At 46.0% G+C, this 23,367-nt stretch overlaps 2 protein-coding genes and 1 non-coding gene across 11 annotated transcripts in view; 1 reads left to right on the forward strand and 2 right to left on the reverse strand.

Annotated features, from left to right (window-relative positions):
- The first annotated feature begins 115 nt into the window (after nucleotides 1-115).
- Nucleotides 116-10,067, forward strand: ESRP2 (epithelial splicing regulatory protein 2). Of its 5 annotated transcripts, XM_086689072.1 has the most exons (16): nucleotides 144-492; nucleotides 581-709; nucleotides 2,159-2,272; nucleotides 2,382-2,496; nucleotides 2,831-2,929; nucleotides 3,149-3,203; nucleotides 3,273-3,383; nucleotides 3,462-3,594; nucleotides 3,681-3,723; nucleotides 3,882-4,183; nucleotides 4,297-4,509; nucleotides 4,619-4,817; nucleotides 4,965-5,151; nucleotides 5,461-5,626; nucleotides 5,703-5,808; nucleotides 6,480-10,067. In XM_086689072.1, exons 1-15 carry the CDS (start codon nucleotides 295-297, stop codon nucleotides 5,790-5,792), a joined length of 2,154 nt encoding a protein of 717 aa, XP_086545198.1. In that variant the 5' UTR covers nucleotides 144-294; the 3' UTR covers nucleotides 5,793-5,808; nucleotides 6,480-10,067. The 5 variants fall into 5 exon arrangements, with proteins under 5 accessions (XP_086545201.1, XP_086545198.1, XP_086545199.1 ...); XM_086689073.1 differs by having other exon boundaries at nucleotides 3,276-3,383; nucleotides 5,703-10,067; XM_086689071.1 differs by having other exon boundaries at nucleotides 145-492; nucleotides 5,703-10,067.
- NFATC3 (nuclear factor of activated T cells 3) overlaps nucleotides 9,266-23,367 on the reverse strand; it is a 138,389-nt gene continuing 124,287 nt past the window's right edge. For 4 of the 5 annotated variants that reach the window (XM_086689067.1, XM_086689068.1, XM_025920517.2 and 1 more), the window contains one exon: nucleotides 9,266-9,641. In XM_086689067.1, the coding sequence (XP_086545193.1) occupies nucleotides 9,520-9,641 (122 nt within the window). In that variant the 3' untranslated portion in view covers nucleotides 9,266-9,519. Of the gene's footprint in view, nucleotides 9,642-21,047; nucleotides 21,152-23,367 lie in introns of all 5 variants that reach the window. The other variant, XM_086689066.1, reaches the window with a different exon arrangement.
- On the reverse strand, nucleotides 10,171-10,275 carry LOC112857603 (U6 spliceosomal RNA). The gene has a single exon (XR_003223333.1). It is a non-coding gene; the product is annotated as a U6 spliceosomal RNA (small nuclear RNA).

The following is a 23,367-nucleotide window of genomic DNA, read 5'->3' on the forward strand; positions in this document are numbered from 1 at the left end:
TGCGTTAGGCTCTAGCAGCCTTCTCCCTCGGTTCCCCAAGACGCCCTCGGTCACGTGGCTGGCGGGGAGGACAGGTAACTCGCCCAGAGAGGGCGGGGGCCAGTAGCCGCCCCGCCCCTCGGGGCGCCGCGGGCGGGTCTCAGCAGCGCCCACTGCGCCAGCCGGGCTGCAGGTGCCGCCCCCGACACACACGGTGTCCCGCCCAAACTGATTCGTGTCTGCCGTCGGCCGGTGCGTTGCGTGCACCTCGTCGGTCCGCGTGTGTCTGGCCGAGCTCCCCCTTCCTCTGCGGCCATGACTCCGCCGCCTCCCCAGCCACCGCCCCCGGGCTCGAACCCCGCCTCAGACTCCGCCACCGACCCCCGCCCAGGACCTGGACCCCTAGTCGTACTGTTCGGAGCCACGGCCGGTGCGATGGGGCCGGACCTGGGCTCCGACGAGACCGACTTAATCCTCCTAGTCTGGCAAGTGGTGGAGCCGAGGAGCCGTCAGGTACGATGAAAAGGGGGCAGCAGGGTGTCCAGGTTGTTTCAGGATCTGAGGCGAACAGTGGATGATCGGTTACCCCCGCCGCTCGTAGGTGGGGACGTTGCACAAGTCATTGGTTCGCGCTGAGGCGGCCGCACTGAGTCCGCAGTGCCGCGAGGCGAGCGGCCTGAGCGCCGACAGCTTGGCGCGGGCCGAACCGCTGGACAAGGTGCTACAGCAGGTGAGTGCTGGGGCCCGGGTGAATGGAGACATGGCCAGGCCGCGGGACATTTCTTGGCGGGAGAGGAGGCAGGCGGCAGGGCCTGGCATGCTGCGACCAACTGGCCTGGGCGGTAGGACGAGTTCCTGTTGTTTAAAAATTTCAGAGATTCCCGCGTGTGCCGGCCATTCCTGGGGGCACCTTACTTTTCAGCCTTTCCAGGGATCCACTCCTACTGAGCCGCGGGATGGAGGCTACGAGACCCCTGCTAGGGTCCCGGCCGGCGTGGCTGTGAGGCTGAGACGCCTCTGGGGACCTGCCTGGCCAGGTCTCCCAGAAAAGCAGTCGGAAGCCAAAAGGGCCGAGGGATCTGGTCTTGGCCATAGGTCACAGTCCCTGCCGCCTGCGTCCTTGGCCCACCCACCCTCCTAGGAGACGCAGGAGCGGGGGCGTAGGGCGGGGTCTGCCTCAGAGGCAGACGCCGCCAGGTGTAAGCTGCTCGTCTAGGCCTGTCCCGGCCGGCTGGCCAGGCGTGGGCGCTGTCCGGACCCCGCCTGGAGGCTACCTGACTCCTGAGTGCAAAGGCCCGGGGTGCCTCCCAGCCCTGGCTGGAGTGGGAGGCGGTTCCCATTGCTGTTTTTTCACTACTGTACTTACCCTGTGCCTGACTCTTAAGTGTAATGAGTTTAAGTGCTTTACACGCACAAATACTTTCATTTCTCAACAACTCCTCCGGTGGTTCTTGATTTAGGTACAAAGATGTTGAACCTGAGCCTGCTCCTGAAGGGCTCCCAGGCTAGCCCCTACTTGGGGAGTGTGCTGAAGGAGAACTGGGTTGGTTTGCTTTGGGCCCCCGCTTAGTGCTTATACCTGTTCTCCAGAGGTAGTAAGGCTGCTGGAGACTGGGCGAGGAGTTCCCCCCCCCCCCCCCCCATGAGTAAACAAGCCCGTGCCAGCCGGTCGATAGGGTGTGGGTCAAAGCTCATGCTGCCCCTGGCGTCCAGGTATGGGGCTCTGTCCTTGGATTTTCTCTGCTTCTTGGTTGGTCAGACTTAAGAGGCGGGGCTGCCATTGACCGTGAGCCAGCTGGGCCTCAGGCAGGATTGGGCCTCCCCCACCTGTCTGAGGGTGGTGCCTGGTCAGGGACAGGTTTAACCTGCTTTGCCCCGCCCATTCCCACCTGCTTATCCCACTCCACCAGGTGTTTGCTCTGGCACCACTCCAGACTCTTGGAGTGTGTGTGATGGGGGCTTGGGTGATATGTGACTACCCCCATTTGGCCTGGAAGAAGTGACCGTGGACTGGGGGAGAAAAGGGACACAGAGCCAGACCCAACAGGTGTGGCCAACTCCTCCCCAGGCAGGGTAGGGCTGAACATCTAGCTGAACCAGCTTTGCAGCCTGTGCCCTCCCTCCTCCTGCCCACCCAGCTGTGAGTCTGTCTGTCTCTCTCCCCACTCCCTATCCCCAGTTCTCACAGCTGGTGAGCGGGGATGTGGCTCTGCTGGGCGGGGGCCCCTACATGCTATGCACTGATGGGCAGCAGCTGCTGCGACAGGTCCTGCACCCTGAGGCCTCCAGGAAGGTATGCCACTGAGGGCACAACAGGGGGTAGGGTTCCCAGGACCCCCATCGTGGGGGTGGGCAGGGCAGCTCAGTTCCCTCCATTCATGCCCACTCCCATGTGCCCCTAGAACCTGATGCTCCCCGACACCTTCTTCTCCTTCTACGACCTCCGCAGAGAATTCCATGTGCAGCACCCAAGTGCCTGCCCTGCCAGGGAGCTCACCGTGGCCACCATGGCACAGGGTATCTGTGACCCCAGCAGGGTTAGGGTGGAGGGGAAGCCGCAGGCAGTTTTTGAGTATGTGCATCCTAGAGGGTTATGTGAACACATGCAAGTTTACATTATCTGCTGAGTCCTTGAGGGCACATGCCTCTGTGTCTGTGCTGGGGTGCACTTGAAATATGGACATATGTTTGCATATGTCTGGGATGGGGACTTGTAAGGGCATATATTACCTGGATCCAAACAAATGTTTGCCGGGACTCTGCATTTGTCCATGTAGGGGACTTGGACCTAGGTGGGACCAAGATTGGTGCTCATGCTGGGATTTCCTCACTGTTACTTCCCTGTTCATAGACCTGGGGCTGGAGACAGATGCCACAGAGGATGACTTTGGGGTCTGGGAAGTGAAGACAATGGTAGCTGTCATCCTCCACCTGCTCGAAGGGCCCAGTGGTAAGGTTCCCCTCGCCACCTGTCACCTGCTCTCAGGACTGGGTGAATGTCTACCTCTTAACTTTCTCAAAGTCCCCCTCCCCACTTGTTACTTTCTTTGAGACCACAGGTAGATGCTCCTTTGTCACCTCATCCCCCTCAACTGTCCTCTTTTTGCAGAGCTTGGTGGGGAGACCCCCTCCACCAGACCCTGCTGACCCCCATGCCATCTCCTCTCAGGTCAATTGTTTTCGAAGGCAGAGGTGGTAAAGCAGAAATATGAGACAGGTCCTTGGTGAGTGTGGGGGCAGGGGTGGGGGTGACAATAGCTGGACAGCTCTGATTCTGTGCCCTGCCCCCACAGCAGCAAGGCCGATGTGGTGGACAGTGAGACTGTAGTTCGGGCCCGTGGGCTGCCCTGGCAGTCATCAGACCAGGACGTGGCTCGATTCTTCAAAGGACTCAACATTGCCAGGTGGGTACAGCAGGCAGGATGGGTGGCTCAGGAGGGCAGGCCCGCCCAGGAAGCACTAACCCAGCACTGGCTCCGCAGGGGTGGTGTAGCACTCTGCCTCAACGCCCAGGGCCGCAGAAATGGCGAGGCTCTCATCCGGTTTGTGGACAGCGAGCAGCGGGACCTAGCGCTGCAGAGACACAAGCACCACATGGGTGTCCGCTATATTGAGGTGGGGCTTTGGGCTGGGAGTGAAGAAAGACAGAGCTGAGGCCAGCCAGGCTGGAGACCCATGGGCTGCCCCCACTGTACCCACAGGTATATAAAGCAACAGGAGAAGAGTTTGTCAAGATTGCAGGGGGTGAGTGTGCTCCCAACAGCACCTAGTTCCCTTGGTTCTTGATCCATGTCCCACTTGCCCACCACCCCCTGCCTTTCTGCTCCCCTGTGCCAGGTGTAGGTGGGTATTTGGAAGGGCACAAATGGAGTCAGTAGGTGACTCCCATGCCTCCCACCAAGGCACATCACTAGAGGTGGCTCGTTTCCTGTCACGGGAAGACCAAGTGATTCTGCGGCTACGGGGACTGCCCTTCTCAGCTGGGCCGGCAGATGTGCTAGGCTTTCTGGGGCCAGAGTGCCCGGTGACTGGGGGTGCTGATGGGCTGCTCTTTGTGCGCCACCCTGACGGCCGGCCCACTGGTGATGCCTTTGCCCTCTTTGCCTGTGAGGAGCTGGCACAGGCTGCGCTGCGCAGGCACAAGGGCATACTGGGTAAGCGATACATTGAACTCTTCCGGAGCACTGCGGCCGAGGTGCAGCAGGTGAGCACCCAGGGCTTTCCCTACCCTCTGTGTGATTCTCCAGGGTGCCCCTTCCGTCCCCTGTGCACCGGCCCTACTCGGCGTGACCAGCCTGTTGCTGCCTTCCTTACCAGGTCCTCAACCGCTATGCATCCAGCCCACTCCTTCCTACACTCACTGCTCCACTGCTGCCCATCCCCTTTCCACTGGCAGCTGGGACTGGGAGAGATTGTGTACGCCTTCGAGGCCTGCCCTACACAGCCACCATTGAAGACATCCTTAGCTTTCTGGGGGACGCAGCTGCTGACATCCGGCCCCACGGTGTGCACATGGTGCTCAATCAGCAGGTGAGGCTGCTGCCAGTGGGGAGACACACGTAACTAGGAAGGGGGGTGTGGTTGGGAGTAAGGCATTCTTGCATACGACAGATTGCTTACAAGACCACCATGTGTACAGGGCCGGCCGTCAGGTGATGCTTTCATCCAGATGACATCAGCAGAGCGGGCTTTAGCTGCTGCTCAGCGTTGCCATAAGAAAGTGATGAAGGAACGCTACGTGGAAGTGGTCCCCTGCTCCACAGAGGAGATGAGCCGTGTGCTGATGGGAGGCACCTTGGGCCGTAGTGGCTTGTCCCCTCCACCCTGCAAGCTGCCCTGTGAGTGTCTCAGGGGCTGGGGAAAGGAGGCATGTGGGGGCCAAGCTGTTATAACTCTCACTTTCTACAGTGGGGACTCCTTTCTGACTGCCTCATCCAGGGCAGTGCTGGGCTCCCTGCAGATGCACTCTCTACTTCTGCCTCCAGGCCTCTCACCACCCACCTACGCCACCTTCCAGGCCACCCCAACACTCATTCCCACTGAGACGGCAGCTCTATATCCCTCTTCAGCACTGCTCCCGGCTGCTAGGGTGCCTGCTGCCCCCACCCCTGTTGCCTACTACCCAGGGCCAGCCACTCAACTCTACATGAACTACACAGCTTACTACCCCAGGTATCTGCTGCTAAGAAAACTCCGGTCTTGTCCCCATCCTGGTTTGGGGGAGGGTCATGATCCCCTTCCTGTACCAGATAATCCAAGGTCTGTTAGAGCTCAGACTTATACTAAGATGGACACGGGAGTGACAGATGTGGCCTGGCTGATGCCATCTACAAATCAGAATGGAGATGACTCTGTAGAGGCAGAGGTTTTAGGCAGGAAGAACTGAACTAAACAAGGCACAGGCAAAGGAAGAGGGAGGCAGGTCTTGGTCTAGGCCATAAATGGGACTGCTTTCCTAAATTCCTGCCTCTCCCATCCTAGCCCCCCAGTTTCCCCCACCACTGTGGGCTACCTCACCACGCCCCCTGCTGCCCTGGCCTCTGCTTCCACCTCAGTGTTGTCCCAGCCAGGAGCCCTGGTCCGTATGCAGGGTGTCCCATATACCACTGGTATGAAGGATCTGCTCAGCATCTTCCAGGCCTATCAGGTGAGGTGTGGCTGGAGGGCTTGGGAACCTGATTGAGGCTGGAGCTTCCTCCCCTAAATCTCTTTCCCTTCTGCAGTTAGCCCCTGATGACTACACCAGTTTGATGCCTGTTGGTGACCCGCCTCGCACTGTGCTACAGGCCCCCAAAGAGTGGGTGTGTTTGTAGGTGAGGGAGCCAGGAGGTAAGAGCTGGCTGATGTCTAACATGACTCTCTTGCATCCAGAAAACCAGCACTCTCAAACAGGTGGCTTCTTTCTGGCTTGTCCAAGCTCTCAGAAAGCACCTAGAGGAGCTCAAGCCCTAGCTCCACCTCCCACTTATTGCCCTGCCTGTTCACCCCAAAGATGATGGCTGGACCCTGCATGCAGGACTGGGGGTGGAATTGTGTTACCCTGCTCCCAACGGCCTGATCTGGGCCTCCTGAGTAGCACCGAGCGCCTTTGGTCAGCTTTGGCCATGGCCTCAGATTCTGTGGGGCTGGTGTCCACAGCAGGCTTGTTTTCTTTTTAAAAATGTAAGCCCTGGTGCCTTCAACGTATGACTCCTGGGAACTTCTGAGTAAAGATCCCAATGTTCTACCTTCCCCTATCCCTCCTAGTAGGGGGCAGGGAGGCAGAGGGTGCTGGCCCCAGCTCCCACGATACTTGGACCTCAATGGCCACGTTGTGCCAGGTGGTCCCATCTAAGGGACCTCCAGCTTGGCACAAGCTTTGTGGCAAAATCACAAGCTGTTTTGATGGACTATACTGCAATATCCCCAGAGGACACTAGGGGGCAGGAGGCCCTCACAAAAACTCAGGCTCAAATTTTAAAGGGGACTTTCTGCCTACTTTTCATGCACACCTTGGGCAGGCCAGTTGTCCTGAACTCAGCAGACACCGTGGAATGTCCTTTGCACCCATTAGAGGGTACAGAACTGAAGCTTCGGAAGGAATTTGGAACTCTACTCACTCCTCCGTAAAATAAACAAAGGTTCTAACCAAGTGGACTTTTTAAAAGCCAAAGTCTCCTTAGCTTTGGACCCCAGAGTGAGGGGCTCCACACCTGCCCCAGGCAGAGGAAAACTCAGGCAGATTTCAAGGACACCGTTGACCGATCACCATTTATTATTTCAGCACTGTAACTGAGGAACCTGAATTGCTGGCTCTTCTCTGTTATTTGTGTAAGGAGCACTATACTCCTACAAAAGGTTTTAAAATACAAAATATGTAAGAAAACAATCCCAAGTGCTGTAAACACAACTGAGATCCAGTTCCTTAACTGAACATTGCCCATTTTATAAAATATAAGGTTTCAAACTTTAGCTCACCTGAGCCTTAAAGATGACCATCTGTTCGGAGTATTAAAAACAGGGCTTCATAGGCAGACCCAGCAGAGCTCTAGTGATAGTGGTTAGCCCTGGGCAGGGTAGGTTGCCCTTCAGATAGTAACACCACATGTGCACCTGAAGACAAGACCTCTGTTCCCTTTCAAGCTGTTTTCAGCCATGTTTCTGTGTGTATCTCTAGTAAGCAGAAGACTGCTTAACCCATGCCTCAATTCAAGATCTAGCACAGGCTGGAAGGGGTAGGAGTGGGTGCTAGGACATGCCCAGTTGCTAAACGCTGCTACTGAAGTCAACTTGCATAGTTCAGTGGATGTGTGCTTTAACACCACTTATGTTGCACAGGATTAAAGTCTTTACCTCCAAAGCCAAAAAATATTGACTTGTAAGCCAAAGATTTTACAAAATGATACAAGACTGCTCATATAGTATATAAAGCTCTATTTTAAAATTTAACTTTTATTTTAAATAGGAAAGCATTTCTAGTGCTACAGGCATCAAGGTATTTAAAAGGCATCAAAATTTGGTGCATAGCAACTCTGGATCATAGAGGCTTTTATTCTTGAGGGCAGCAGAGCAACCCCCAAAGGGTCTTGTAAGGGGAACTCTTACAAGAACCTCCTGTGAGGCAGCTACCCCAGGGGCAAGAGGGCGGAGGCAAGTCTGACCAGCTGTCTGAAACTTCCAGTCAGGGGCCGCCCGCCTCCCACAACCCCTCCAAACCAAAGGAAGCTGTGGGCTTCCAACTACAGGCCCTGAAGCAAATCTCACTATCCACACTCTGATATAAAACTTACTTTAAAAAGAAAATCTAAAAACACCCAGCTCCAGGAGGGACCAGAGTGATTTGCTGAAGGACAGACATTTTTCTCTAACTAGTTTTAAGGAAAAAATATAAATCATCATGGTTTAAAGAAAAAGAAAAAAAAAAAACAACCCATACTTCATCCTGTAGGAGGTCAACAGCTCCTACCCGGCTGACTAGAGGTGGTGGGCAACGAACTGGCTCCCGCTGCCTAGGCCCCACTTGGCTTCAATAGAGAGTCCTGGCATCCAGAACTCCTAATCCCCAGGAGTAACAACATCAAGCCCTCTGACCAGCTCAGCACACTGTCACACATAATAGGCACTCAAAAAATTTGCTTCCTGAATAAATGAAATTACACGATTTCGTTTGAAAACATACTGCAAGCTTCAGGGGCTTTGAAATGGGCCTGGCCTTAGAACAGGTACCTAATCCCATTAAAGGGAGGGATAAAGGGGGGTTTGGAAAAAGCACCCAACTCGGGCACCTCCTTTGGTAGACAGCAGGCTGGAGTTTCTTGCTGGCCCCGGCCTTGGGCACCAGCCTCACCAGCAGCAGCACCAGGGTATCTTTGGTGTGGAGGGTCAGGTCTGTGATGCTACTGCATGTTTGGGTTTGCCCCAAAGCCTTTGGGGGAAAAGGCTGGTTTTAGGCCACGTAGACGGGACACGGTAGGCCAGAATCATTTTAGAGTGTAAACAGAATGAGGGATAAGCTTTCCATGCCACTGTGAATCTTAAAAGCTTCCGATCTGGAGTCCTGCATTTTCTCTACTGTTCTAAAGCATAGCTCATTTGTGCTTAGCTTCTGACACAGCATGGCCTCTAGAAATTAGTTAGAACCAGCAAATTTGCCTAAACCATCATGAGACTGTGGCTTCAAAGGTTACAGAGCAGCCAAATGAGGATACTCCCATGTGGAAAAGGTCTGGGACCAGAGGGCACAAAAGGGAAAAGCAGTCCACAGCCTACTTGTTTGCAGGATGGCAAGATATTAAAGCTACGAAGCTAAAACAACCCACCTTTCAAAGTCACCTTATGCGTAGCTATCTTACCCAAGGCCCTGAGGCAAAAAAGCAATTTCAACATGGAGTCAGTATGGAGAGATTGCAGAAAGATCACCTAGAAAGTTACAAAAGGCTATGCTCTGGAATGTCATTTAATATTCCAACACTTCAATGATTGGAATGGTCTCCTCTTACTTTAACAGTTTACTTTTATAAAGAGGTATGAGCTACATTTGGCTTTATTTCCTATAAATCTATGAAAGGCTTTAGGACATGCTGTTTCTGAGGCATAGGTGTGGGCTTGGGAGAATTTTTTTTTTTTCTATTATGTTTGCCTCTGGAAGGTTTTATCAAAAGTTCCTACTTTAAAAATAATCATCAAAGCTAAAGAGTCCTTCAAATGACCATAAAGGAGTACAAATCACCAATCATAGCTAAGCAACCAGGTCACTTGCAAAAGCAGCACCTCTGAAATGCGAGAGCCTGCTGCATTCACACTCAAAAGCACCCATCATATAAAAGTATCCTATTTAAATATAAAAAGCAAAGCTCATTTCCCCAAAGCTCAGTCTATGCTGCTCTTGTTCTTTCACAATCTACCCAAGGCCTGAGGTGGAGGAATGCTGATTTCCCCACATATAGTGATCCCAACTCCTGGCGCCAGTCCTGAAGGCCACAGAGTTGGAAACCCAAGGTCCAAGGAGAGAAACATGCTGAGAAGTACATGGTGGTAGACACATGGCTGCAGGGAGCACTGTCAGAGCCCATCGGATCTTCCCAAATCCAGGGAATCGGGACCAGGGAGGGGAGCCTGCCTGCTCGCCCCTGTTCCTTGGGAAACAGAAATCTGGGACATGTCTCTCCCAATTATCTCGTTCACTGAAAAACAAGAAAAGGGAGAATGATTAGTGACCTCTGTGTGACTGACCATATGACGCTTAATGGCGAGTTCCACTTCAAAGACATTTTTTCCCTCTCCATGGTTTTCTATAAAGGTAAATGCAGTGCTTTAAAGCCTGCTCCTGGATGGAATGAAGACCTCCTTCCAGAAGCTGTTCCAGACACCTCTTTCCCTTTCAGTTCAGTTTGGGTTGGGAAGGGAGATGGCTCAGAGAATAGGAAACATTTTTACCCTCCCTCTAAAAGCTTATGCTCTAGAGCAAAGGATACGATATATCTGAAATGTGTTAACATTCACCTAACTTTTCCTTAATTTACATCTCTACAGGAGGGTTTTCCCTTTCTGATTCCTGCAGTGTACCCTGTATGAAAAGTGAATGAAAATAAATACTTTGGTGAGAATAAGAGATTTGGGAGTTATTTTGTTATGCTAATAAACCATTCTTTACTATATGGGCCTTTTTTATTGTTTCTCATCCTTTCAGAAAAGACCTTGCTTTTTCTTTTTTTTAACATGGACCACTTTGTGAATTTGCATGTCATCCTTGCGCAGGGGCCATGCTAATCTTCTCCGTATCGTTCCAATTTTGGTATATGCACTGCTGAAGCGAGCAACCTTGCTTTTTGTTGGTTTCTGTGACAAGCCAAGCATTCCTAGAAGCATAGTGCTCTGTGAGGTCTAATACAAAAAACTCCAATCTTAAGAAACGGGTAAAGGGGCGCCTGGGTGGCGCAGTCGGTTGAGCGTCCGACTTCAGCCAGGTCACGATCTCGCGGTCCGTGAGTTCGAGCCCCGCGTCAGGCTCTGGGCTGATGGCTCAGAGCCTGGAGCCTGCTTCCGATTCTGTGTCTCCCTCTCTCTCTGCCCCTCCCCCCTTCATGCTCTGTCTCTCTCTGTCCCAAAAATAAACGTTGGAAAAAAAAAAAAAAAAGAAACAAGTATGGAAAGAAAACCCCAAAGTCCCCCTCAGTAAGAACCTTCAGTTCTCTCATCATGAGAATTCTTTGCTTTGAAATGAAAATTCTTTGCTTTGTCAACTGAAGATTATACTCTTAAGCCTATATTCAAAAGAACTGAAAACATACGTCCACATAAAAACTTACGCCTGGGTGGTTCAGCTGGTTGAGCATCTGACTCTTGATTTCAGCTCAGGTTATCATCTCATAGTTGTGGGATTGAGCCCCACATCAGGCTCCACACTGAGCTGAGTGTGGAGCCTGCTTGGGATTCTCACTTTCCCTCCCCCTCTCCCTCACTTGTATGCCTGCACACTCTCTCAAGATACACATTAAAAACAAAAAAACAAAAAAACTTTGTACCTGAATACAAATTCATAGCAGCATTTTCATAATAGCCCTGAAGTAGAAACAACCCAAATACCTACCAGGTGATGAATGGATAAGCAAATTATGGGCTATCCATAGAGGGAAATACTATTCAGCTTTAAAAAGAAATGAAGGGGTGCCTGGGTGGCTCAGTCGTTTGGGCATCCAACTTCAGCTCAGGTCACGATCTCATGGTCTGTGAGTTCGAGCCCCGCATCGGGCTCTGGGCTGATGGCTCAGAGTCTGGAGCCTGCTTCCGATTCTGTGTCTCCCTCTCTCTCTGCCCCTCCCCCGTTCATGCTCTGTCTCTCTCTGTCTCAAAAATAAATAAACGTTAAAAAAATAACAATAAAAAAATAAAAAGAAATGAAATTCTAATACATGCTACAGCATAGGTGAACTTTGAAAGAATTATGCTAAGTGAAAGAAATCAGACACAAAAGATCATATATTGTCTGATTCCATTTGTATAAAACAGCCAGGACTGACTAACCACACAGACAGAAAATAGGTGGTTGACAGAGGAGTTATGGTGAGGAAGAAATGGGGGATGACTGCTAACAGGCATGGGATTTCTTTTTGGAGTAATAAAAATTTTCTAAAATGAGATAGTGGTGATATTGCAGAACTGTGTGAATATACTAAAACCACTGAATGGTATATTCTCAAGGGTGACTTTTATAGCAATAAATTATATCTCAATTCAGCTGTTATAAACAAAAATAGGCCAAGACAAAAAAAGTTCTATACTTAGAATGTGATGTGATCATAGAGCCAAGAAGACACTAATAGTCACTTAAAAAATCTTCAAGTATTAACAACTTTTTTTTTTCTTTTAAAGAGAGAGAATTGAGAGAGCATGAGCAGGAGCCCAATGCAAGGTTTGATCCCATGACCCTGGGACAGTGACCTCAGCCCAAATTAAGAGTACAATGCTCAACCACTGAGCCACCCAGGCGCCCCTTTCAAGTATTAACATCCAATCTTTTTACAGTTTAGGTAATTTAAAAAATTTTTTTCAAATTCATATACTCATGGCTATCAGAAGGGAACATTCACTTCATATTTATTGAGCATCTATGAGAGTTTGCAACTGAAATCTTGTATCTTATTTCAATCTTCACAACATTTTAAGATAACTATTACCCCACTTTACAGATCAGTTAACTGAGGCTTTGACAGTTCACCTAATTTGCTCAGTAAATAGTGGGATCGATTTCCAAAAACCTATCACTTCTTGGAGGCCAAGAGTAGAGAAACTGGTGGGGGGGAGGGGGGAATCATTTAGACAAAGAAGATGCAAAAGATCCAGACACATGTGTTGATGCCAGGGGAGGGAGAATGAGTGTGTTAACAGAGAGGAGAGGGAGTCAGGAAAGAGAGAATATAAAGGGGACATAAATAGACAAGGCAGCCGTTGGCACCTGTTATTCCAAGCCACATAACGAGCAAGGAACAGTGTTTTCAGTGTGGATTCCATGTTTAAGTCAATGGGCTAGTCTCATGCTGAGAGGGAGCCCAAGGATGGCCCATGATCTCCATGCATAACCTCTACCATAATATATCACATTAGATTATCAGTAGGGGTCATCATTATCTGTCTCTCCAATAGCCTGTGAACTCCTGAAGGGCAAGGACCTTACTAATGAGGAAACATCAATTTCAGATGACTGAATAAATGGATCCTAATTCAATACAATTACTTGGAGACTACTGGGAACTAGTATACTGAAAGTTCACTAGGTGATAGGATAGGAAGGGGACCAGAGAATGTTATTAAAACTAACACATGACATCTGATTTTGATTTTGACAGTCTCTATGTGTCTATTTTAGACAGGTCTCCCAGCTGTGGCAACAAGCCAAATATAGAAGCAAGTACCAGCTGTCAGTCATCTTTTCCCAACACTTATCCCTTCCAAGGATGGTGACTTCAGAGATGTTCCAAGCTGCCATGTAACACTGTTAAATTATCTCACTGTTCAAGTTTTAAAACTACAAGGTGATTACAAATGGTGCTTTATCATCATCAAAAACCAGGACGCCTGGGTAGCTCTGTCAGTTGAACATCCAACTTTGGTTCAGGTCACAATCTCAGTCCATAGGTTTGAGCCCTGCGTCAGGCCCTGTGCTGACAGCTCAGATCCTGGAGCCTGCTTCAAATTCTGTCTTCCTTTCTCTGTCCCTCTCCTGCTTGTGTGCACACTCTCTCTCTCTCAAAAATAAACATTAAAAAAAATAAAAAGACACCCCCCCCCAATACAATGTATTGTTTTCCTGTGTCTTTATGAGAAAGTCAGTGCTTACATTTTGAGGATGAGGGTATATATCCAGCGTTATCCACCCACTTACCAAGTACACTTTGATGATAAACACATCATTTTTTAAGGTAGCCAGGTGATGCTGTTTATAGTAAAAGCCTGATCAAAGCTATGTTATTTCTGCTCCCCTTTATCAAAGTTCTGTTGTCCTTTTGCCTGTTGTGCCTAATCTCACACAGTTGAAGCAATCTGGAAGGTTCCTTGACTGGGATTTAAGACTATAATAAAGCTAAGAAGATTTTGCACAAAAAAGCACTCAAACTGACTATACTCAAACATACTTTAACACATAATATTAATACATAATAATTAGTCAGTAGATTTAAGTTCCAGTAGGGCAGGGACATTATCTATCTTGTTCTCCACCAAACCCTTAGAGCTTGGTACATTCTGAGTGCTGAGTAAAATTAACTTGCCAAGTTAATCTTTTAATATAATTTGGGGACTTGGAAAAACAACAAGAATTATGCTCAAATAATTGCTACAGGTGAATAGTGAATATGAATTTTAGGACAAGGAGTCAGAACTACAACAAAGCAGTCCTTTTGCCATCCTTTAGCAATGACTCGAGCGCAGTGCGGTATACAGAGTCCACTGCTCTTCTTTGCTTTTCACTTCTCCCTAAGGCTGGGAGCTTTGGGCTTGGGCGTCTACCTCTAGATTCCTGAAATATCTTTCCATTGTGATCAAAATTTGAGCGTCAACTTAAGCAAGTTAAAATTATTACTGGTAAACAAACTTATGGTGTAATTTACATGTAAATTATCAGCAATATTTACAAAACAATATTTAAGTTACTTTTTAAAAACATTTTTTTAATATTTATTTTTGAGAGAGAGACAGAATGTGAGTGGGGGAGGGGCAAAGAGAGAGGGAGACACAGAATCCGAAGCAAGCTCCAGGCTCCGAGCTGTCAGCACAGAGCGTGCTGCGGGGCTTCCTGAGTATAGATGACATGTTGCATTAGTTTCAAGTGAACAACTTAAGTGATTTGACATTAAGTTATTTCTCAAAAATACTAAGGCTTACAACTTCATTTTCCACTTTCTTTTAATATATATATGCATGAATTTATTCATTTATTTAAACCCTAGTCTAGAAAGTATGTGAGATGGCTTTTTTTTCCCACCAATTTAAGAGCAGAAAGAGTTGTATACCCCTACTATACAATTTTATCATTTCTCTCCTTTAAAGAGTAAAGTGAATTAAAAACATAGAACAAGAGTCAACAACCCTCAACACCCATGTGAACAGGTTATATGGGTCACAGCATTTGGCCCACTTGTGACAGGTGCCATCAACTCCCACTAACCCAACACCTGGATTGTCTGTGCCACCACAACAGAAGCAGTCAGAACCATCAGCAATATTTGCTGTAAGAACAATTTTTTTATACAAAAATTGCTATCCAAATTACCAGTCCATTGGAATGCTATTTCTCCACAAAAGAATATGGTGTCTGAGTAACAAAAGGCCTCTTATTTAGAGCTTAAGGTTTCAGAGCTAGAGCTGACAAGCATGGTATGGTATGAAATCTCACCACCCAGGGGAGAGGGGCAGGGTAACCGAAGACACTGTTTCTGGAGTAGGCAGATACACAGTCATATATGCAAAAGCCCAAAGGGCCTTTCTAACAAGCAACTGAACATCTTGGAGCATTTTTGTAAAGTATTTCTGGGTATAATTAGACTCCATTTATGTGTTATTTCATCTTGAAACTGCAATGAACATTCATCCAAGTTTGGCAAATTCACCTTTTCTTCCCTTCCCTGTACCCCAAGTTAAAAGTATTGTCTGGTGAACAATTTTATGGAGACATTATTGTTTTAAGCTTATTTATTTATGTATTTAGAGAGAGAGAGAGAGAGACAGACAGACAGACAGACAGACTGGGGAGCTGGATCTGCACTGCCAGTGTGTAGCCCAATGCAGGCTTGAACTCATACACCATGAGACCATGACCTGAGCCGAAATCAAGAGTTGGGATGTTTTAATAACTGAGCCACCCAGGCACCCCTGGAGAAGTTTTTTGGGGTTTTTTTAGTTTTTAATTTTTTTTTTTTTATGTTTTATTTATTTTTGAGAGAGAGAGGGATAGTGCATGAGCAGGGGAGGGGCAGGGGGAGTGAGACACAGAATCCAAAAAAGGCTCCAGGCTCTGAGCTGTCAGCACAGAGCCTGACACGGGGCTTGAACCCACAAACTTTGAGATCATGACCTGAACCAAAGTCAAACACCTAATGGACTGAGCCACCCGGGTGCCCCTGGAGAAGTTATTTTTTACAAAATGAAGATTGCAATCATTTTCTGAATTTTACTTGAAATGAAAAAATGAGAAATTTGGAAATAAATAGAAATGATTTTAAATGGATGAGAAATATAGAATAATAAACCATAAAGTAATACTAGAACAGTTTTGCTAAGATAGACTTAGGTTTTTGATGAGTTGTAAGAATACCATCTAAACTAAATACATTAAATAACTGAATTCACTGATTTATGGCATGACCTGAAGAATTAATCTGTATTTATCAAAGTTTGATTAACATACCTTCTTAAGCTAAAGACAAAAAAAAAAAAAAGAAAAAAAAAAGTTCCTGAAAATTTAGAAGGTGTCTATATAGTAGACTGCTAACTGTCCTAATTCATTCTTAAGTAATTGAATTTAACTTGTCACATGGCCACTTAGCTACAAACTACATTCACAGCTTCCCTTTCATAGGTAGGTAGGGCCACATAATTTGTTCTTTTCCAATGAAATGTGAATAAAAGTGTATCTTACTCACTGCAGACTCAATAACCTCTTCCCTTCCTTTTCCCCTACCTCTAGCTTCAAAGTGGTGACTCTACTCTGACAATACCTAAGGAAATAGAGGAACAATGAAATAAAGGAATCCTTATCTCTGGATTAACCTGTGGTGTAAGAGAAACTTCCAATGTGGTAAAGCCACTGTATTTGGAATCTCTATTATAGTAACCTAGCTTATACTGTTAACAAAAATAAAACTCACCACCATAAAGTAACACAGAAAGAATAATTAAGTATTTTAAGAACCAAAATAACCAGTTTGAGCTTTATCACACCAAGTTTTTAACTAAGTCATTTTAAAATTCACCCTGAATACTAGACAATTTCCAACCACAGGACAACCTGATTATATATATACAGATCAAAAGAGATCTTTTACTTTTAACACTAGCTTTAAAAAAAAGTTTACATATTTGTTTTTGAGAGAGAAAGAGACAACATGAACAGGGGAGGGGTAGAGAGAGAGGGAGAGAATCCCAAGCAGGTTCTGCACTGCCAGTGCAGAGCCTGACTTGGGGGTCAACCTCATGGAGTGTGAGATCGTGACCTGAGCTGAAATCAAGAGTTGGACACTTAACCGATTAGCCACCCAGGCGCCCCTTCACACTAGCTTTTAATACTAGTACAGGAAAATTATGACACTTGTTTTCAATGAACCTGACTAGAGGGGTATCAGTCTTGTTACTGAGAGTCCTTTCTTTTTTAAGAAATTTCTTATGTGTGTGATGCTATACTCAGTGTCCTACAGACCTTTCCTCTAAAAAAGGTTGTAACTCAAAACATTATTCAAAGAAAAACAATATATCTCCAGCTGAGTAAACACTACACAGGTACCTAAAAGTGTATTCAAGTATCAGCATGTAACCTTTTGTATCAGCAAAAAGTGAAATGTGAAAAAATAAAACCCCCAAATCAAAAACCACTTCTTTTTTGCGTTAAGACGTTGGATTCAGAAGAATTTTAAGATTATAAGATTCCTTCCTTATACCTATTTTTTGTCACATTGTACATTTTCTGTGAATAGTCTTGTCCACTTTAAAAAAATTTTTTTTAATGTTTATTTATTTTTGAAGGAGAGAGACAGAGCACGAGTGGGGGAGGGGCAGAGAGAGAGGGAGACACAGAACCTGAAGCAGGCTCCAGGGTCCAGGCTGTCAGCACAGAGCCCGATGCGGGGTTTGAACTCACGGACCGGACCGTGAGTGAGATCATGATGTGGGCCAAAGTCGGACATTCAACCGACTGAGCCACCCAGGCGCCCCCTGTCCATTTCTAAATACATACTGTTGACACCCAAATTTCTGACCTCCAGGGGCCTAACCTGAGCTCCAAAGCCATAAATCTACATGGCGCATTCAGCATCTGAGCTACAGATGCTATATGCTTCCCTCTTCAAGACATGCTCTAAGAATTTTTCTTCACTCTTCCAGCTCTTCAACTGATCTACCTACCTTCCCTTCTGGATCTTTCTCAACATTGAGAAGTATGGTATGTCTATCTTAAACAAGCAAGCAAACAAATAAAAACCCTAGACTCCATGTAACCCTCTATATCTATTTTTTTCTTTCATTGCTTAACTTTTTTTTTTTTTTTTTTTTTGGAGGACTTGGCAAAGAAACCTTTTTTGTTTGTTTAGAGAGGGAACAAGTGAGTGAGGAGCGGAGGGGGGGGGAGGGAAGAGAGGGAGAGAGAGACAGAGAGAGACAGAATATCCCACGAGGGACAGAGAAAAAGACTGGGAGAGAGAAGCAGGACTCACCCAAAGCAGGCCCCAACTGAAGCACGCCCTGTGTTCACCTGATGCAGGACTTGAACTCGCAAACTGTGAGACCATGACCTGAGCTGAAGTCAGATGCTTAACCAACTGAACCACCCCCAGGTGCTATGATTGCTTAATATTTTAAAGGAGTTATCTACACTGCCTGCTGTTTCTATGTTCTTACTTCCTGTTCACCCCTTAGTCATACATTGATCCCCTCATTCCACAGAAATGCTTCTTACCAAGATCACTAGGACCAACTTACTTATTGCTTCATGCATGGGAAGAGCTATGGGGTAAACTCTAAAAGAGAGCAAACTTTAATCTTTGGTTCAGCTGAAATATAACTAGGGTAAATTACTTAATCTTCCAGCTATAAAACAGACAAGTCATGGGGTTGTAATGTACAGCATAGGAAATATAGTCAATAATATTGTAGTAACTTTTTATGGTGACAGGTGGCAACTAGCCTTATCACAAGCATCATTTTGTAATGTATAAAAATAGCAAACTGGGTGTTGTATGGAAACCAATTTGACAATAAATTTCATATATTGAGGGGCGCCTGGGTGGCGCAGTCGGTTAAGCGTCCGACTTCAGCCAGGTCACGATCTCGCGGTCCGTGAGTTCGAGCCCCGCATCAGGCTCTGGGCTGATGGCTCAGAGCCTGGAGCCTGTTTCCGATTCTGTGTCTCCCTCTCTCTCTGCCCCTCCCCCTGTTCATGCTCTGTCTCTCTCTGTCCCAAAAATAAATAAAAAAAAAAAAACGTTGAAAAAAAAATTTTTTAATTTCATATATTGAAAAAAAATAAATAAAAAATAAATAAAAATAAATAAAATGGTAACAAAAAAAAATAGCAAATCACTGTGATAGACACCTGAAACGTAACAGAATATTATATGTCAACTATACTTCAATTAAAAAAAAAAACCTTCAGGTTATAACTCTCCTTAGACAGATGCAAGAATTTAGTTGCTATTTCTACTCCTCTCATGACTAGAGACAAGAGTGATGTGAGACCAGGGTAGGCTCAGTTTCTGGGAGAAGCCAATGTTTTGGTGCCTTGTCTAATCAAGAGGCTTAGTATCTCATATATAAAGATCTGGGTAGTTCTCTTCCAAATCTAAATTCATTAAATTTAAATTCAAATGGCATGTTGAGAATTACAACTTATATATTTATAATTTCTATCACATATGTTCTCAGTGGCTTTCAGAATCTTTATTCTACTTCTCAATTAGAAAAAATTTTCAGGAAGCACCTGGGTGGCTCAGTCGGTTAAGCGTCCGACTTCAGCTCAGGTCATGATCTCACACTCCATGAGTTCAAGCCCCGCGTTGGGCTCTGTGCTGACAGCTCAGAGCCTGGAGCCTGTTTCAGATTCTGTGTCTCCCTCTCTCTCTGCCCCTCCCCTGCTCATGCTCTGACTCTCTGTGTCTCAAAAATAAATAAAAACATTAAAAAAAAATTTTTTTTTTCATGGGTGCCTGGGTGGCTCAGTCGGTTGGGCGTCCGACTTCAGCTCAGGTCATGATCTCACAGTTGGTGGGTTTGAGCCCCATGCCGGGCTCTGTGCTGACAGGTCGGAGCTTGGAGCCAGCTTTGGATTCTGTGCCTCCCTCTCTCTCTGCCCCTCCTCTGCTCACTGTCTCTCAAAAATAAATAAAAATGTTGAAAAAAAAATTTTTAAATCTTTTTCATAATATTTATTTTTGAGAGAAAGAGAGTGAGCATGAGCAGGCAGAGAGAGAGGAAGACACAGAATCTGAAGCAGACTCCAGGCTCTGAGCAGTCAGCACAGAGCCCAGCTCAGGGTTCAAACTCATGAGCCGTGAGATCATGACCTGAGCCGAAGTCAGATACTTAAACAAACTCAGCCACCCAGGCACCCCTGAGAAGCTTTCAGAGTCTTCAAAGAAAGGAGCTGCATGATAGTGAGGGAGAGTTGTGTTCCTGGTGGGTTGCTGAGGTAGAGTGGCCTGAGGCCCAGCCCCCTCCCTCATGCAGACTTCACTTGTATGGATTCTTTCCAAATGGAGTCCCAGAAGAATTATTAGTAATGCACACATGGGTCTACAGGGGAGGCTCAAGGGTAAAGGATCCAGGTTTCCTCTGGCACATGGATAAAATGTCCTGCTTTATTTTCATTCCAAACTGTCTCACGTCAAAACTTAAGAGTACTTGATTGACCAGAGATGAGCAGACTTATACACTTGACTGACAACCAAGTTTACTCAGCACCCAAGCCATAGAATTTTTTTAAAGTTTATTTACTTGTTTTGAAAGAGAAAGAGAGGTGGAGAAAGAGGGAGAAAGAGAGAATCCCAAGCAGGCTCTGCACTGTCAGCACAGAGCCTGATGCTGGCTTCGATTTCATGAACTGTGAGATTATGACCTGAACTGAAATCAAGAGTCAGATGCTTAACCAACTGAGGCACCTAGGCACCCGCAAGCCAAAGAATTCTTACAGATGGGCTTCTCTGCTTTGATTTAATAAATTCAGTTAAACACCTGCTTTCTACTCAAACCAGATTAAATTCATAAGTACTAGTGTACAAGCCTGAATATGGTTCGATTTATAAAGTAGTTTTGGGGTGCCTGGGTGGGTCAGTTGAGCCTCCAACTTCGGCTCAGGTCATTATCTCATGGTTCATGGGTTCAGGCCTTGCATCAGGCTCATTGCTGTCAGCATGGACCTTGCTTTGGATCCTCAGTACCCTTCTCTCTCTGCCCTTCCCCAGCTCACGTTCTCTCTCTCAAAAATAAATTAAATAAATAAATAAAAAGCAGAGTCTTGGGGCCCTGGGTGGCTCAGTCAGTTAAGCATCTGACTCTTGATTTTGGCTCAGGTCATGATCTCACAGTTCCTGGGATCGGGCTCTGCCCTGACAGCATAGAGCCTGCTTGGGATTCTCTCTCCCTCTCAGCCCCTCCCCCACTTACACAAGTTCTCACTCTTTCTCTTAAAATAAATAAATAAACGTTAAAAAAAGTTTTTTTTTTAATAAAAAGCAGAGTCTTGCAGTCAAAGTGTAGCTCCAAAGGTAATGAGTGGACCTACCAAGATGCCCATGTATACCCCATCCTCTGTAGCACATGCAAATCCAGCCACTGCATGCAAATACCAGACTTGGGTATAAAAACAATGACACATTTCAATCAACACTCACCCTCTAGATTCTCCAGAAAGGAGCTGGACATGAGAGCTCACTGTGGTTAGGCCATTTCTCTGCTGAACCTGATGGCTGGTGTTCCAAGTCAGACATAAACTGGTCTGTGTCAAAGAAGACAACATCACTACTGAATGGAACAAACCAGAAAGTAACTTAATCTACTACATGCCCAGCCTGTTTTTTCTATAATAGAGGAATTTAATCATCCTTTGTCTGTCAATCACTACATAAAATGGCTCACCAAATTACATTAGATAATATGAATATTGGAGTCTAGAGAATTTAGGTAATGGCTGATTGATTTCCTAAAATTAAAAGGGCAATAATTTTAAAGGTCATGATGATGGTTTCAGCAATTTTATTTTATTTTTATTTATTTATTTTTTAAGCAAACTCTACCTCCAACATGGGGCTCGAAATCATGACCCCAAGATGAAGAGTCACATACTCTACTGCAAATGAGTAAGCCAGGTGCCCCATTTTCTGCAATTTTATATGACATATTTAGTTTTAAACAAAATAGTTTATATTATATTGGATATTAGTAGTTCCCAAATACTTGCCCAAGGCTACATCAAAATTATCACTTAATAAAAACAGAAACTCCTGGGTTCCACTTTAGGCCACAGAATCAAAATGTGTAAGGGCAGAAGCCCTGAAAACTTCATGCACAGGTAAATTTAGGGGTCATGGAGGAATATTTTTTAAACTAAAGTGCACATTTATTTGCAAGATTATGAAATCAATTCAGCAAGTTGAGATCAGTATCTTTTTAAAAAGAAATAGAACAAAACAGACCATAGTAGGCTGCATCTTCTTTAATAAGAGTTAAGAACTAGCCTTTGAGGGGCACCTGGGTGGTTCAGTTGGTTAAGCATCAAACTTTGGTCTAGGTCATGATCTCATGGCTTGTGGGTTTGAGCCCCATGCTGGGCTCTGTGCTAACAGCCTGGAGCCTGCTTCAGATTCTGTCTCCCTCCCTCTGTCTCTCCCCTGCTTGTGCTCTGCCCCCCTCTCTCTCTCTCAAAAATAAATAAACATTAAAAAGAATTTAAAAAAATAACTGGCCTTTGAGACTTTCATGTTAGTTGTATATATATTTTTGTTTGTTATGTACTAGGTCATGCTATAAAACTTACTTTTTTAATGTTTATTTTTGAGAGAGAGAGCATGAGCAGGGGAAGGGCAGAGAGAGAGGACAGAGGATCTGAAGTGGGCTCTGCTCTGACGGCACCAAGCCTGACGTGGGGCTCAAACTCATGAATTGTGAGATCATGACCTGAGCTGAAGTCAGACACTCAAATGACTGAGCCACCCAGGTGCCCCAAACTTACTTCTTATTGTAGGAAGCTATCCAAAATGTTTAAAAGTCACTGTAGTCAAGAAGAGTCACCACTGGTCAGTTTTGTGATAATGGCTGACACATTCAGATGGCCAGTTAGAGAGCCCCAACACAAGGGATGAGAAGCCTCTTCCTTTGGCCTCTAAGGATTTATTTTTAGCCTTTGTTTGCTCAACCTCAAGCAAAAGCACCTAACCTTTTAGACTCTAGAAGAATGCTTATTTTATCTTAGCAGAGGAGAATCTGTATATAGCCTCTGTGAATAATAATCAATACCCTTGTCTTAGGTTGATAAAGGAGGTAAAATAAAGGAGGAGGCAATCTGTACAAAATGCAGAAGTACAAAATTAAGAAGTCAAAACAAAACACAAAAGCCAGAAATTCTTCGTTTACAGGCAAAATTTTCCTAAGCTTATTACTAAACTTGAGATCATTCACCAAGTTTTCAAAGGGGATTTAAGGATTACAGTATATGTGACATATTTTATTTATTTTTTAAAATGTTTATTTTTGGGGCACCTGGGTGGCTCAGTCGGTTAAGCATCTGACTTCGGCTCAGGTCATGATCTCGCGGTCTGTGAGTTCGAGCCCCGCATTGGGCTCTGTGCTGACAGCTCAGAGCCTGGAGCCTGTTTCACATTCTGTGTCTCCCTCTCTCTCTGATCCTCCCCCATTCATGCTGTCTCTCCCTGTCTCAAAAATAAATAAACGTTAAAAAAAATTAAAAAAAAATGTTTATTTTTGAGAGAGAGAGAACGCAAGGAAGAGGCAGAAAGGGAGTTGGAGGATCCGAAGCAGCTCTGTGCTGGCAGCAGAGGGAGTGATGCAGGGCTCAAACTTACAAACTGTGAGATCATGACCTGAGCCAAAATCCACCCAAGCGCCCCATGTGAAGTATTTTAGAGACTGAATATGTGTAGTCAAAAGTCTCCTTTCTGTGGATGCCCAATTTCCACAACTGAATCCTCCAAAACA

Source organism: Puma concolor, chromosome E2, assembly GCF_028749965.1.
Source record: "Puma concolor isolate L17-30 chromosome E2, mPumCon1.1.hap2, whole genome shotgun sequence".
NCBI lineage: Eukaryota > Metazoa > Chordata > Mammalia > Carnivora > Felidae > Puma > Puma concolor.